The 17723-nt window shown below is 30.6% G+C and overlaps 2 protein-coding genes across 3 annotated transcripts; both read right to left on the bottom strand.

Annotated features, from left to right (window-relative positions):
• Positions 1–396: 396 nt before the first annotated feature.
• On the bottom strand, positions 397–10979 carry LOC130799900 (homeobox-leucine zipper protein HDG5-like). Of its 2 annotated transcripts, none has more exons than XM_057663189.1 (12): positions 10921–10979; positions 9959–10224; positions 9659–9864; positions 9398–9515; positions 5327–5515; positions 4245–4751; positions 4052–4153; positions 3751–3972; positions 3313–3484; positions 2962–3230; positions 2248–2343; positions 397–1644 (listed from the first exon to the last, which is right to left on the bottom strand). In XM_057663189.1, the coding sequence occupies exons 2-12, from the start codon at positions 10157–10159 to the stop codon at positions 1201–1203; spliced, it is 2526 nt and encodes an 841-aa protein (XP_057519172.1). In that variant the 5' UTR covers positions 10160–10224; positions 10921–10979; the 3' UTR covers positions 397–1200. The 2 variants fall into 2 exon arrangements, with proteins under 2 accessions (XP_057519172.1, XP_057519171.1); XM_057663188.1 differs by lacking the exon at positions 10921–10979 and adding an exon at positions 10784–10918 and having other exon boundaries at positions 398–1644.
• A 4299-nt stretch (positions 10980–15278) lies between these two features.
• On the bottom strand, positions 15279–16395 carry LOC130799270 (uncharacterized). Its single transcript, XM_057662373.1, has 4 exons — positions 16191–16395; positions 15866–16013; positions 15748–15819; positions 15279–15651 (listed from the first exon to the last, which is right to left on the bottom strand). The coding sequence occupies exons 1-4, from the start codon at positions 16393–16395 to the stop codon at positions 15279–15281; spliced, it is 798 nt and encodes a 265-aa protein (XP_057518356.1).
• Positions 16396–17723: the final 1328 nt, after the last annotated feature.

Below are 17723 nucleotides of genomic sequence, written 5' to 3' on the forward strand. Positions count from 1 at the left end.
TTGTCGATATACTAGCAAATTAGTTATTATATAAAAACTAGTTAAATTATGAAAATTTGAAAATCATATAGACTAAAATTAACTTGAATCATAAAAAAAATTATATTTAACAAATAGAGTTGAAGCTTCCCTGTAATTATCCCTTTTTAAAAAAAAACTAAGTGTTTTTGACTCTATATACTTGCCTTCTAAGTCTCAAAAAAAAAAACTATTAAAATTAAAATAGCAAAAATATAAAAACACACACTAAAATATGAAAGATAGATAGTAATGACGTTATAGTATAAATTAAATCAGTTAGTCTATTAAAAATAATAGTTCGAATTTGGATTTGATCCATTACCTGAATTATCCCGTTTGTTACAATTATACACTCTTTAAATTATATAGTATATTAATAAGGAGAGTCGAAGCTAAAATTACAAAAAAATCACATTTTCTACAAGGGGAGCCAGTGACTCCGCAGGCCCCGTGTGGCTTCGCCTATGTATCCAAGAGTGACATAATAAGATTAAGCATTACCATATACTATGGTCTGAATATTTTAAGAGTTTTACAAGTTTGCATGAAATTCATAATTAGCAAATTCCTCAATTTATGACTTACTAGTAATGGAGAAAACAAGCCCCCACCCCATACATCAACTCTGACATTGTAGTAAAAAGAGAGCAGAAGGAGAAAATAACAAGACAGCAGTGAGACTAACCACCAACATAAATGAACTCATAAATTCAACACTAAAATCATTTAATACAACAATAAATTTTTTAAAAAAAAAAAACTTCACCTAAAAATCCCAAAAAAACTAAAAAAAAAAAAGACCCAATAATAAATTAAATGAGTAAAAGCAGAAGTCAATGCCCGAACCAACACCCTTAGATAATAGCCTCAGCCAACTAACCAGCCATATCCAAGGATCACATATGGTGCGCTCTTGACTTCCACCACCTATTCTTACTCTGTTTTATATTATCCTCCGTTTTTTTTTAATATTTATACTTCTCACTCGCTAAACAAAAGATATATATAATTATTAAAAAGAAACGGAGGATAATAAATGATAAAGTTTTCTTCCTATGACCCCAGATTTTCTTTACCCACCTAGTTAACTACACTAGTAGTTATTATTATTAACAACTTATATCAAACTAAAACTAACAACGTTGTTGGCTTGGAATTACAAACAAGCCAACAGAGTTGTTAATTATTACTTGTAGCAGCAACACAAGCATTAATATTAACATTGTTCGTGTTGCTGCTACCATTAGTGTTGCCTAGGGCGACATTAATTTGATGGACCACGCTACAAATATGGCTATTGATGGCATTCACACTTGAAAGGTTAAGCTTGGCATTTGGGATTGCGCTAGCATGGACTTGGATCCCAACTGTTAGGAGGCATCCGGCTGTCGTGTGGTGGTTGTTGGTGTCGGAGTTGGTGGCATCCGGTGTCGAGGTGGTTCGTTCGAGGGGTATGATGGAAAATCCAGTTGGAAGGAGAGGAATACAAGAAGGGTCCTCACCACTCATTACTAGTTGGATGTAGTCAACTTCCAGTGTGGCGTATACTACTAAACTACCTGAGAGATCTGTGCAGCTCTCTTGCAGCATTAGCTCTACATTTTGTGAAGAATTGCTAGCCATCTGTAAATTTAATTAATTACATGTAAATACAATCATAAATGATATGATCAAGGAAAATGTGCAAGGACAAGCATCCTTTAATTTTTTAACAGTTGAAAGGAGGAAAAAAGATAATGTTAATTAAGTTTAGATACATGTAATACAAACTTTCACTAAATTTTCTACAACAATATCATAGTTTCATGGAACATGGAACGTAGTTACGTTCCGCAATCCGAGAACACTCGTCCCCAATCACCACGAAACGCGACTCGAATCGCTCAACGTAACGTTCCGGTTTAGAAGACCTTTTTTAAAGTTATTTTGGCTTTCATTTATAAATTAAAGAAAATAGACGGTAGAAAAAAACGAGATGAAACCTAGAAATCTAAAAAAGCTTCATTTCAAAATAATTTCTTAAAGCAAAATAATCTAGGTTGCGTTCCATGTTCCCAAACCCGTTCCCCGTTCCAAACCGAATATCCGTTCCTAGCTATAATAATACCAACTTTGGTTTATGGCAACTTATTTGACAAAAAGCAAAGATAAAAGTTGGAATTATTGTAAGAAAATTAGCATAAATTTATATTTTTCACATTAATTACAAAGATAGAAATTTCTCACATTGATGCGAAAGAGAGAAATGCTGTTCCCTGGGTGAGATCCATTAGCAATATGAGCTACTTCATGTAAAGAGGTGCCATTAGAGAGTGCTTCAAGCTGCAAAACGAATACCATGAATATTATAGTTATAATTAGAGATGTGCAAACCTTAATTTTAAAAAGCGCAAGGCGTACTAAGTCGCAAAAGGTCCTTGGAGCTTAGGCGCAAAGCGCAAGGCGAAGGTGCGAGCTTTTTGTAGGTAAGGAGCACTTTTTCCCTAAACGCAATAGAGTACTTCAAACAACATGTTCATATTTTCGTGTCAACAAGTTTGAAAACTTTATATCCTTACGGTAAACACCGCTTTAGCAGAAAACAATTATAATGAGAATATGAAGAATTCCAAAGTTATTTTCTTTGCATGTTTTTGTTTTTTAAAAAAAGCAACGGCTTTCCGAACTTCATATTCAAGTAAATTTGGGTTTTGAGTTCATTTCTTTTCCAAACAACAAGTATAAGTTAATTAACTAGCCCACTAAAGAGGTGCACCCGGCGTGAAGCTTATCGCGGCGCCCAAGGCGCACGCCTCTTATAGTGGGCTTTGCCTCACCTTGCCAGGACGTTTTCAGCCAAGTCTGAACCCCAGGCGTACAAAGTGCAAAATGAGGCACACTTTTTAAAACTAATGTGCAAATAAATCAAAATTGGAACCAACTAAAAGATTGATGACATACCTGAGATCTTCGATATTCGTTCTTCAAGACATCGAAAACCTGTTCAGGAGAATAAGGTAGCCAAGTGGTAGTCACTGCACAAAGAATCAACCCATTAGGCTGCCCTGGCTCCATGATTTTTCTAGTAGTAATCCTAACTGTATCTTCTGCATTTTCTGATAATGCAGTCCATGATTGTCCTCCTGATGTGCTTATATTCACGCACAATGTTCTTATCATCCTCTGTGCCAATTTCATGAAATTTTTCCTTGCTTCTGCTGATTGTATCACTGCATTTCCATTAAATAATTTACCAATTAAGCTAAGCTGAAATCAAATTGTAACAATTACTAGAAATATTTGTAACTAAACCTCCATGATCAGACACGTTTTGAGCCATGAGACTAGCAACCCTCTCACATTGCCTTTGAAGAACAGCTAACCATCGTTTTGCTCCAAACGCCATCATATTATGAACATATACATCGAAAATTTGATGTATTGGTTTTTCCCCCAATATTTCAGCATGTTCGATCCATGTTACCTATATTAATGTTTAATAGATTAGTTTAAGAATTTGCACACACCAGAAAACATGTACCAGATCGATAAATTTGGACTTAACACTAAACCCACACCAGAGAAGAGTTGAGTGCACACAAACCAGATGAGGTTTCATCCTAAAACTAGTTGGTATTAGGAGGAGAATGTTAGTCAATATCTCTCTAATTCTTCAATGTGGGATCACATGTGGGTTATTTTCCAACAAGATAACAGTAAATCACAACATAGTGATGAAATTGTTATTACCTTAGAGTAACCATTAGGCATGTCTTGAATGATGCAACCGGAAGGGCGTCTCCTATACTTAGGAATGTTGTTTTGAGAGAGTTGAAAGGGTCCCTGAAAACTATCTACAGGGAAATCCACGACTACCCACATGCCGTCCTCTGCATTGTGGTGACAGTATCGGAGGAAGTAAGTCTCTCGAGTTGGTACTAATGGTGAAAGCACTTGAAGTTCGGCGTACATCTACAAGAAGAAATCAAACTTAATTAGTAATTTTCATTTAGTCCTTTGTAGGAAAACGATGATGTGCATTACGACTAACCAGATGAAGCGAGCCACTAGCATGACCGGAGACTCCAGAGGCGAGAATCTGAATGGTCTTGGCTCGAGAGACAATGGAAGGAAACAACTCAACCCATTTGTCCTGGAAGTATTATTATGTAAAAAGATCACAATCAAACGGTAATATATATTGTTAATTGATCTTGTTAGTTGTATAAAAGATTTTAGCTTACAGCATCGAGGAAGGAGTCCACAAGATTGATGCTGTTCATAATAACAAGCGCCTTATCCCTTGTTGCTTCAGTCCTCAACGCGTTGTAATGAGATTTGAGAGGATCACCATTATGATGAGGAGGCCAATTTGTGAACATTCTAGAATATTCTTCAATGTTAAGCACATCCATTGAGTTGCTGCAATTGGGAACCCAAAGAGGCTCATTTGTATGGCACAATTTGAGTAGTTCATCCATGGAAGACATGGCAAGTTCCATAGCAAGAGGCCTCTCTTCATCCATGATTAAGCCCCTACGAGTATTTCCACCACCATTGGGATAGTCACTAGGAAGCAAAGGCATTGGAAGCATTGGAGTACAAGGAGGAATTGAATCTTGGAAGTGCCTCGAGTAGATGCCCATGTCTAGGTCCAGAGAAGGCGGTGCTTGTAGGAGAGGTGCTGGTGGTCCGAGGGTTTGGAGTGATCTGCCTGTGTATCTGGATGCTATAGCACATACTCGATCCAACTATAGTAATGAACAAAAACAAGTTGGATCCAATAATGATTCTAATTAATAATTATTGGCTATATACACAAGTTTACATTAATGCTTATGCTTGAATTTGTGATGATCATTTGAGCATATATGGAAGATTAGCAAAGCAATCACTTCATAATGAAGCAACTTGTTAAGGATCCAACTCAACCAAAAGTTTAAGTTGATGGTTAGTTAAAGCCCCAAGATATGATATATACTCTAACATGCCCTCTCACACGAGAGGCTTTTGAACTAGAAGTATGGATGTAGTACAAGCCTCGTCATACTAGCGCTTAATATTTCACTTTAAATAAGGGATGGTTGAAATTCGAACAAGTGACCTCTTGTCACGCTGGCTTCTGATACCAATCAATGAACCAACTCAACTAAAAAGTTAAGCTAACGGTTGAGGCCCCAAGACATATTAGATATTCTAACACAACTTTCATACTAAGATTAATAGACTATCTTACATATCCTAGGAATACAGTCTTGTCAAGAAACCAAGTCAATCAAAAGTTTAAAGAGGATCGATAGAGCAATCAAAGCATAAGCATACAAACCTCCTCCTTAAGCCTTGCATTTTCAATATGAAGTTGGTGTTCATCATATTCAACTTCTCCTAAAATGGAAGACCCTCCACAACCAGGGCAAATCAGGCTTCTTAACACAGCTTGCAAGCGGTAATTTTCGTTCTTTAAGTTGTCATTCTCAGCCCTAAGTATCACATTATCTGTTCTATCTTGTTGTGCCTACATACATACATCATATATATGACACATTTATTCATATTAATGATCAAACAATTACACAAATTCTTAAATGAGACAGTTTCATGATGTGACTATCTTTGTTAGATTAGTCCATGTACATTTAGTTTATATGAATGGAATCATTTACAATATTAAAGTGACATCAATCATATAGACTCCTCTCATAGAGAGACAGTCTCATACAAGACGAGCATAAACAATTATGTTTACTTCTAAATGGGGTGTGTATGATATAGTATACATATAAGATATAACATATCATGAGACTTCAATAAAAAGTTTAAACTAATGATTAAAGTACAAGGATATGTTATATAATTTTTGCTTCTTGTCAATGTACATATTAATTCTAAATATATCTAATTTTGTATTATTAAAAATTATAAAAAGTTGATATTAATAAGATTTACATTGAGACTAATCAAACAAGATTTCACCTAACCATGTTTTAACTTATATATTATGAATAAAATATAAATTAAGAGTGATTTGATGGAGGAAAATAGAGACCATAAACATTAAAAACTATTAAAAGAAAGTTAGGGTAAAAATATTAGACCCCAACTAATAAAAAAATATTTTTATAAAATTAGTGGGAAATATGTAAGGGCCATAAAAAAAATAAAAATGTTATAATAAATTTAGTAGAAAATATGTGAAAACCATAAGTATTATTAAAATATTAAGATGAAGATGAATAGTGTATTTTGTCCCAAATTTATGATGTAAATTGAAAGATTCTATACAGAAACAACAAAGAAAACAATAAAAACCCAAATGGATCAAAATAAAATAAGAGGGTGTATACTTTATCAACCAAAAGCTTAATTTTCTAGTTTAAGTTCCATGATACATGCTAATATACTCTATTGGTGTATTACATTCCCTTTTGAGTATAATTTCCCGCTCAGCCACTACCCTTGGTTGCCTATTTTGGCAATATTGTTCTTCCGATCAGGGAGCTAAACTTTATGTTAAATGTTCATTATTCTTAAATAAATGATGGCATGCTTCCTTTTATAGAAAATAACAAAAGAATTTTTAGTAAACATGGTCAATTGAGTACGTGTCTTTACTTGATTGTCTAATTTGGTCAAAAAATATGTCAAAAAAAAAGCCTTAAAAAATCATGTTGAACATTGTTGAGGTGATCTCTCAATGAAATGCATTTAATATAAATTATGTTATTTTAGGCTTTTTATTTTGATGTCATTTTAAGATAGATGATCTATAACAAGAGTATTTGTAACATTGTGTCTGCTTAGATAAATGTAAATATTTAAAGATTAAAGAAAGTCAAAGTAGGTAAACACAGTTAGTTAGATAGAATATTAATGGAATTTTATCGTTATTGAGGTGGAAGAATTGATTAGAAAATATATCCTTTGTTTTTTTAATGTTATTTCCATTTAAAATATTCCACCTCAAAGAGAGAGAAATTTAATTAATATTTTTGATACATATTTAGAAGATAAAATATATCTATGTGAGATTTCATTAAATTCGTCTTAATATATACTTTTTTATTATGTACTTTAATAATTTTTTATTATGTGTATTTAGAAATATCGAGGTTTAAAATTTGTCTTAAAAATTGTGCAAAAAGTAAACGAGGAGAACAAAAAAGAACGGTGGAAGTAATAAAAAAAAAGGATTAAAATAGCAATTAATTTTCTCATTTTGATGTATAAATTTACCCTAGGGAACGACAAGGAAATACTTTTTCTCTAAATGAGGAAAATTATCAACCTTTTTCGTTATTTTTTTAGTTTACTCTCATTCTACTTTCTTACAACTACTCCTATCTCTTACTGAATTTGAATCTCTACTTACCATTATTTTATTTATTTGACTTTTTTACTCCTTAAATATTTAAGCTCATTTCAAACAATCCAAAACATTAAACATTAAACATTAAACATTAAACGTATACATAACTCAATAAAAAATGAAGAACTAATAATTAATCACATTATCCATAATGCTTATAAACTGCGGTATATAAAGTAGTTTCTCCATTTAGTGTTGATTGGAATAACATAGGGCTAATACAAATTGAACAAGTATAAACAAATTTAATTAATGATTTAATTTCTCCTTGTATTGTGGAAAGTGGCTATATATATATATATATATATATATATATATATATATATATATATATATATATATATATATATATGTATATATATATATATACATATATATATATATATATATATATGTATATATATGTATATATATATATATATGTATATATATATATACATTTATACATATATATATATATATATATATATATATATATATATATATATATATATATATATATATATACATATATATATATATATATATATATATGTATATATATATATGTATATATATATATATATATATATATATATATATATATATATATATATATGTATATATATATATATGTATATATGTATATATATATATATATATATATATATATATATATATATATATATATATGTATATATATATATATATATGTATATATATATATATGTATATATATATATATATATGTATATATATATATATATATATATATATATATATGTATATATATATATATATATATATATATATATATATATATATATGTATATATATATATATATATGTATATATATATATATATATGTATATATATATATATATATGTATATATATATATATATATATATATATATATATATATATATATATATATATATATATATATATATATATATATATATATATATATATATATATATATATATATATATATATATATATATATATATATATATATATATATATATATATCATAATAACTGATCTGCACTCTCCTGCTAAAGCTGGGATATTGAACATGGGACTATATTAAGCCATTTAATTCTTTTAGCTTAGGGAATGACTGGTACACCTATTATCATTTAATCCTTAATTTTCTTTTTCCTCTCTTCTTCCTTTTCAACTTATCCTTCTATTCTCTTCTATATCTTTCCATCATTTTATTGTAATAATTTGATAAGACCATTTTGTATGTATAAGACCATCTCTCCATGAAACGAACTAATATAATTAACTTATTTTTTTAATTGATTATTTTAAGATTATAAGTAATAATTTCAAGTTATAATTCGAGATAACTTTAAAACAGTGAGTTACATTAGACCAATCCAATAGAGATAATTTTACCGTGAAACTGACTTATATGAGAATTTGTATTAGAAAATTTAGCTCAAAATTTATTAGCATTGTAAGACGATTTTGTACATTTAGTACCTTCAAATTTCAAATGAATGTCTACATAGAAGAGGGTTACTCCTCATAATGAAAAAGAAAGATCAGTAAAAAAAATCTGAAAACACAATAAATTATTTTTACTGTAAGTGTTAATTTTCGAACCAAACCCTGGTCCTTTTTAAAAAGGAAACACGCTTGCTGTCACTATTATCCTAACCAGTCTGGCTTTCGCTCACAGCTGGCATTTTCCCATCAATGGTGCAACTCCGATCCTTAGCTCCCATATTGTAAGAAAGATTTTAATTAAGTAAACGTGTCAATTTCACTCTAATAGCCTTTACGTAATCGGTATATTTCACTAGAATTCACACTAAAAATTATTCTTATTATCACCGTTTAACTAGTCGCAACAACCAAACGGATAATAAAAAATACGTTGTAGATCTAATATTGCTTGTAATTTCTATTTATTAAATTTGATATACTTTCCATATATTAAATTATTTAAACCAAACATTCTAATTTAAAATATGTTTTCCTAATGAATTAAGATAATAATTATATGACTAATATAAAAGGAAAAATATATCACACCTTCATTTGAGTACGGCGATTTTGAAACCAGAACTTGACTTGACGAGGTTTAAGCCCTAACTCTTGACTAAGTTTCATCCTTTGTTTATCATCCGGATGTGGACATTCTCTAAACAACCTGTTAAATTACAACAATTTTTTTTTAAAAAAAACTATTATTAAAATAAAGTTTTTTAAAAATATGTATATTATTTAATTCATTAATTTAAATTAGTAATGTGACAATTAAATTTAAATTCAATAAAATTAAAGTAAGCATACGCTTCCATTTCTTGAATTTGGTGAATAGTGTGACGATGATAACGGTTTTTTTTAGATCCAGGTGGTTGAGATTGATTTTGGTTAAGAAGATCTCCGCTGATATTGTCAAGCTCGTTCCCTAAAACACCTCCTTGTCCTTCCATGTTAAGTTCACTTCCTGATAAACTCTCCATCATTTCTTCCTTCCCTCTGATCTCCTCCTTGACCTACAAACATCCCATAAAATAATCAAAATAAATTACGTAAAAAACAAAATAAAATAAAATGAGAATTAAAAGGAATTAAGAAGGAAATAATTACAGGCATGATGGAAGAGAAAGGATGAAAGGTGGGTGGAAGAGAAGACATAAAAGAGAAAGAATTAAGATGATTATTATTATTATTAGGGTTTCTCATGGGTGAAGAGAATATTAGGGAGGAACAATCTGGTGTGGATGGTATTCCATTTTCTCCTGCACCTCCCATTGATGATGGTAGAGCTACTTGACAATCTCCATACATTTCCTCTTTCTTTAATTCTTGCCTTTGATTTTGATCTGATCTTTCCTTCTTACCAAACACCAAATCTATCAAAAAAAAAAAAAAAAAAAAAAAAATTTGTAAAAAATTTATTTGCTTTTAGAGACTAGGGTATTGAGTATTTATGACTATCATAATGTAATTATGTGCACTATTCTTAATTAAAAAAATAGGGGGAAAACATGGAAAGTGAGAAAGAAAAGGGATGAAAAAGAGGAGCTAAATGAACAATAATGTAGTGAGAATGCAATAATTAAATTTAGTCCAAAAACTTGATATTATGGTAATGTTAAGAAATGAAACGTATAACGAACAACCCTTTTTGAAATAAATCTCTTTTGTCTATATTAACCACTTATGAAAACAATAAAAGTCAAAAATTAAAAAAAAATTAATTGGTTTTTTTTAAAAGATTTAGAGTTCCAACCACAACCACTTAACTCATGAAATCATCAACAAATTTATCATAAAAAATTTATTTGAAAACAAAAACAGATAAAGTTCAATTAAAAGCACAAATTTAAATTATATTTTTAAAAAATTATGGAATTTCTGAACACAAAATAATAAAAATCAAAAATAAAAAATATGAAATATATACTATACCAATATTTTTAGTGTAAATACACTAAATTTCTTTTCTTGTTTAAATTTTTTACTCGTATACTCACACACTAAATTTCATTAATTTGAGAGAGTATAGAGAGAAAAAAGAGAGTATAGAGAGAAAAAAGAGTGCTTACTTTAGTGGGTAACTCTTCTTCTACTTCTCCTCCAATTTCTTATTTAAACCTAAATTAATTAATATTTTTTTAAAAAAAATAAAAATAAAAAAGAAATCTAGGAAAGAGTAATAATTTATACTCTCTGACAAAAACCGATGAATGCCACTAATTTAGTCATCTGTTCGGGAACACGTGGCATCATTTAATTGGCTAATTCTTTTCCGTTTCACGTAGCTTCTTTTTAGGTCTCACAAAGTCAAAACATTTCCTTATGAATTTCAAATCCCATTCTTACACAAATGGCGTATTAACACAGTTTAATTACGACCGTTAGATCAGAGAGTTAGATTCACGTGATGAAACCATGAAATTTAGGGTTTTAGGTTTACTTGAGGTTAAAAGTCAAACGTATATGTATGGATATGAGAGTGTGAGATCACTAGGGTCAAAGGATCAACGAATATGGAGCGTTGATTTTGGAGTTGCAAGGACAAAATCGACGGGTTGTGATGAATTATTAGATTAAAAACTAGGTCCTGTTAAATATATTGACCCTACCTTTTGCTTTTTTTTATCACTTAGAGGTGAAAAGAACATTAAATTTTGTTCATGATTAGTGGAAAGTGAATACAAATTACTACTTAAAAGTTTACTTTATTTACTAAGTAGAAGTGTTCAATCCGGATTCGTTTCCGACAAGTAAAAAAAATCAAGTGAAATTCGAATTCATTTCAAGTTTGGTTAATATATTTTATTGTAATTTCAGTTCGAATATTCAGTTTGGGTATTAAGTAACAAATCATGTTGTATTAATATCGGTTAAGTAGACGATGGTCATGAAATGGGTTTCTAAGATTCGGGTGGGTTGATATTGAGTTGAATCGAGTCTATGACGAGTTACAAGACCGTCTCCAATATTTTAAAGGCCCTGAACAAAATATAAATTATGGGCCCTTAAAATTAGAAATTACATTCTAATACATTTTGATATTTGTAAATTTATTTATCAATACTTTAATTAGTACAATTATTTTTTATCAATATATTAAAATATTTCTAAATTTTATGATTACTTGGAACCAACAACTATTAATCATAAATTCAAATAGCCATTCCTTTTAAGTTTAAAGTATAAACAACTATATATTATTACTTATCTTAATTGAACTAATAATAAAAGTAGTAAATTAAAAATTATCAAGAGAGATTATATTGCTCACCTATAATAATTTCTACTAGTATATCCTAATCATTTAATACAAGCTGATAATTCAAATTTATTAACCAATTTTTATAATTATCTTTTAAAAACTAGATTGAATGCGGATGCATTAATGGAGTGTTTGGTATGAACTTTTTAATATCAAATAAGTGATTCAATTACCATTACTCCATATTTTTTGTTGGGTATGATATTAGGTTAACCCAATCCCTTTCTTGAGGGTTATAGATACCTTTATTTTGTTACCTCTCATTTATGTCAAGTAACAAATTATCTTTCTATGATTAAGTAAGTGTTTCTTATATTTTTATACCAAACAACATATAACCACAACCCATTCCTTACCCTTACCCCTCTTTATCATTTCCCTTTCCAATATATTTTATATTCCTATACCAAGCACCCCCTAAATTTTAATACTCTCCCTATCCATTTAATTTTGCTACATAATAAACAAAAAGCCTTAATTGTAACCATTTAGGAAAAGTATGAGGCCCTCTATAAATCGAGGCCCTGAGCGGTAGTTCTTACTGCTCCCTTTAATAGTCGGCCCTGACGAGTTAGATTTGTTTCGGATCAGTTGATCTTCGATAGCATGTTAATTTCAATTCTCATAAAATTCGATTACAGGTTAACTTCGATTTGGATGAAATTGATTACGATTGACAAAAATATTGATTCGAGTCAATTTCAACTTTTCAAGGCAATTGAATCTCGAGTTCAAGTTGAGTTTAATTAGATTTGTTTTAATTTGCAATACTATGAAATATTAACCAGTGTTACTCTCCTCATTGTAGATTCGTGAAACATAAATTTAGATTATAGGCAATGGTGAATTTATTTTATCTGTTAAATATTGGTTTCATCCAAATTTAATTAAAGTGTAAACTTATTGCAATTCAAAAAATTGCTAACTATTATTATTTGTCCAATGTTGATTCAAGTATTGTCATTGAACTCTTATTTATATATGGGTGGATCAACATATATGTTTGGCTTCATCTCGTACGTATAATGATTAGGTTCAGCTATCCAAATATTGAAACTAAATCGTTTATTTTTGGGTAATTAATTAGCTTGGTTAATTCATATTCAATTCGTGTTAATTTCATTCATGGTTCACTTTAAGTACAGTTCAATTCGAGTTCGGATATTTTGAAAATAAATTAGTTCGTTTTCGATTTCAGTTAGCCTTCGATTCAAGACGTGTCCAATTTTCAGAGATATTTTCTCAATTCAAATACGTGTGAACACAATTTAGTTTGGACAGGTCCATCGAGTCGGACCGAGTTTAAACACCTCTTTATGAAAGTACAATTAGATACATGATTCTCATGTCAAATATGGCTTAAATATTTTCTCTTATTATACTTATTATTCATATATAACTAAGTTAAAATATTAACACAAAAATAATATAAAAACATAGAAAATATTCTTTACCATTATAATCAATTAATATAAAAATACCCAAATGGATTCTATAAAAAGATTATTACTAAGAAATTCCAAAAATAATTAAAATTTATTTTTTATAATTTGTGTAATATATTCATGGTTGTTATAGATTATGTATAAAAATATTATTTCAACAATGTTTTCTTGCTTAGTTTAGTTTACTTATATATTTTAGGATAATTTATGAATAGTATACCAATAAAAATAAGATCTTTTTATCTAAATGATTGTCGTGTTATATAATAATTAAAAGATAATGTGTATCTTGATTGTTTCGAGGTTAGAAAATTAAGTAAATAGGATATATAAATCAATCAATTCAATCTTACATAGAAAAATCCTTTATTATAGGCTAACATATATTCACAAAGTGCTCAAAATTTTTTATTTTAGCGTCAACATGCATTATATATTGCTTCTTTATTTGCATATTAATACGTATAGATCAATGTCTATATGCACATTCTTCTAAAATTTTCACTTCTATCAATCTTTTGTAAATGTAATTATTATTAAAATATGAATACTATTCTACATTTTATATCTATATCTATATTATATAAACGTATGTAATTTTCAAAATTGACATCTAACATACTGGTAAATAGTACCACCAATAAAGTGATTTTGCCAACTGCATTGTTCATCCACCCCACCTTGTCCCGCTTCGGTTCACCCACCTTTCCAGTTCCATGTAAAGCTTAAATGACTCAAATAAACATATTTTCATGCTTTTCATATTATCAAGTTAATATAGAATAAATATCACATAATTAGAGAGTTAAGAAAATTTGTACTATAAGCTACCAAGAATGCAAGAGAAATAATAAGATATAAGAAATTCAAAATAAAATACGATAAGTTCCAAGAATAATCTTCAAGGTTTCAAGAATGATAATCAAAGCTCTCAAAATAATACTCCATACTTAAACCTTACAAAAGTTGATGATTTTGACTTAGAAAATAATAAGATTATGTTCAATCTTCATGTCACTCCATTTCTTAATTTCCTATTCAACTTAAAGTCGAAATCTCTAACCATCATTAGTAACTTTTTGGATTTGTCTTACTAAAATGCTTGTAACTTCTAGCTTTGAAATCCAAATCCAACGATTCATGTGTCCAACCACTCATAATGTCAAGACCCATATTTCATAAGAACAAACTAGTCTTAAAATGAGTAAAAGGTGGTCAAAAATGCACAAAACAAAAGGTATGCGAAATTGACTTACTCTTAGTTGTTCGAATGTTTGAGGGCAAAGCATAATCTTTTTTGCTCCTATTGATGCAGTTCTTAGGCCTAAAATGTGAGGAATTTTGTATATAAGATCAATATAAGGTTTATTTTGTGTAGAATATAAATTACACATGACAAACATAGTCTCATCCAATTTTTACGAACCGACCATGAAAGCAAAGAAACTGAGAATGGAGTCTTATCTTCTGACCATTATGCACATTTTGGTGATGATGGAAAGGGAAATAAAAAATATTTTGAAGCCACAAAGGTAGAGAAGCCTAGAGAAGCAACAAGAAGACATTTTAACAAAGGAACAACTACTTGAAAAAAAAGGTCAGAAGCAACAAGAAGACAACTAAAGAAAGTATCAGTAATCTAAAATATGGATCTGACGTCTCCAACTATTTCTATCCCTAGTCAGGTCCACGGAGAGGTGTCGTTCACTTAGGTCGCTCTTTATCTTCTTAACCACGTTTTCTTAGGTCTTCCTCGACTTCTCTTACCCTCCACTATGATGCTTTCTATCCTTCTAATGAGGCAACTGACATTCTTTCTTTGCACATGTCCAAACCATCTTAACCTATTTTCACGCATTTTAGTAGATAATGGGGCAACGCCTAACTTCTCTCTAAACTCCCGTTTCTTGATTTTGTCCATTATTGTGTTACCGCACATCCACCTCAACATTTTTATCTCTGTCACTTCTATCTTTTGTTCATGGATCTTCTTAACAAGCCAATATTCTGTCCCGTACAATAAAGTTGGCCTAATGGCAACTCTGTAGAACTTACCTTTTAGTTTAATCGGAAACTTGTTATCACGTAACACTCTAGTAGTCGATCACCACTTAAGCCAATATGCTTGTATATGATGAATAACATCTCCATCTATCTCTCCATCTCTTTGGATAACAAACCCTAGATACTTGAGCTTAGTTATACTTACAACTACATGTTCTCTAATTGTCACGTCTGGGCCATCATGTTGCTTATCGCCACTAAAATTTCATCTCAAATATTATGTCTTTGTACGACTTAACACACATTCCTTGGCTTTCTAAAACCGCTCTCCATTCTTCTAATTTGGTGTTAGCCTCTTCGCAAGTTTCTGCGACCAACATTATATCATTAACAAATAGCATGCACCATGGCACTGTCTCCCAGATAGACTTGGAGAGCTCATTTATGATTACTGCAAAAAGGAAAGGGCTTAGTGTCGATCCCTAATGTAAGCCTACTCTAACTGCGAAAGATTTTGTAATCCCAACGGGTGTCTGTATGTTAGATGATGTTCCATCATACCTGTCTAGTATAGCTTCAATATGACTTCGCGAGACTCCTTTAGCCTCCAAACTCTCCTAGATGATACATCGTGGTATGCTATCAGATACCTTCTCCAAATCTATAAACACCATATGCAAATCCTTTTTCCTCTCCTTATATTTTTCCATCAATCTTCTTAATACATGTATGGCCACAGTGGTAGATCTCCCTGGCATAAAACCAAATTGATGTTCCCTAATCACTGCCTCTTGTTTAATCCTCTTCTCTATCACTCTTTCCCACAATTTCATTGTGTGGCTTAGGGTTTTAATCCCTGTCTAATTCCCACATACTTATGCGTCGCCTTTGTTTTTATATAGAGGGATAAGTATACTGTCCTCCATTCTTCTCCTAAAAATCTCTATGCCTGTGATAAACCCTATTTTAACTCCCTTTATGCGTAATATTTGTTATGTTTCTTTGCAGTTTTTGTTACATCTCAATTCATTTTCTTGGGTTTACATCCCTTTTCGAGGGAAGCATGTGTTTGTTCGTGTTTATGTAGGTTTTTCACTTTTTATCGAGCAAAGGCGTGCAAGGGACAATGCTCCTTATCCCCCAAAGGTTTTGAGGAAGCATGTATCAAAGCCGAGGAAGAAATTTATCTTTGTTAGATTTTCTTATTTATATCCATTGATGGTATTTATTTGAAGCTTGCAGCTATTTTCATGGTGGTTGATAATATAAAAATTTATGGTTTTTTTTTCTCACTTCTCTAATCATGTTCATATTTTGTGGGTAACTTCTAATCCTTTACTATTTTAGTATTTCATTATTTATTTCTTGATTTGAGTTGATTTATAATATTTCTCTATTTTTCTTGATTATTTCTTTTGTCATGTTTATTTTTAAGTTATTGGTGCTAGAATGGTTTATTTGTTGTTGATGATTTTGTTAGTTGTGATGTTGATTAGAGAGTAGTTATTTAGGGTTAGGGGTTGAATCATCTTGTGCTAATAGATTGATTATAGTTACAAATGGGTCAATGTCGGTTTGATTGTGAACCCGGGAAGTGGTTCACTCTGCTTATTGTGTCGAGGTCACCCGATTGCCTTTCAAGCACCAACAATAGTTGGATTTGTAGGTGTTTCGAACTACTCTCAATGAGTAGAGTCGAGGGCAAGAGATCAACGAGAGTTAACCCTTGCTCTCAACCCATGGAACGAGAGTTTTACCCTTCACCTATGAGAGTAAGGAACGATTGACGGGTTGTTGGATTTTTGTTGCCCGTAGATCTTGTTCTCACTCACAAGAGTGATTGGTGACGGGATTCTCGGAGGTGATCCTAAGCCCGATCCAGGATCGGATCGCTCTTCGTATTTGAATCCACACCTTTGCGATCAAACTAAGGTAAACCCTAAACTAACTATATAAGGTCTGTTGCACAAGAGTTAGTCCCTATCCCAATGTTTCTTTGTTTATTGCATTCATTGTGGTAACCATAGCTTAGACCATCATCTTCCATTATATGATCCCCCAACATCTAAAGAGGCTCTAAGTCTCGCAACTCGTCTTCCTGTGGATCGACCCCCTATGTATATATTAATAAAAACATTCATTCAACTAAACCTAACTCTAA

The sequence above is a fragment of the Amaranthus tricolor genome, chromosome 14 (genome assembly GCF_026212465.1).
Source record: "Amaranthus tricolor cultivar Red isolate AtriRed21 chromosome 14, ASM2621246v1, whole genome shotgun sequence".
NCBI classification, from domain to species: domain Eukaryota; kingdom Viridiplantae; phylum Streptophyta; class Magnoliopsida; order Caryophyllales; family Amaranthaceae; genus Amaranthus; species Amaranthus tricolor.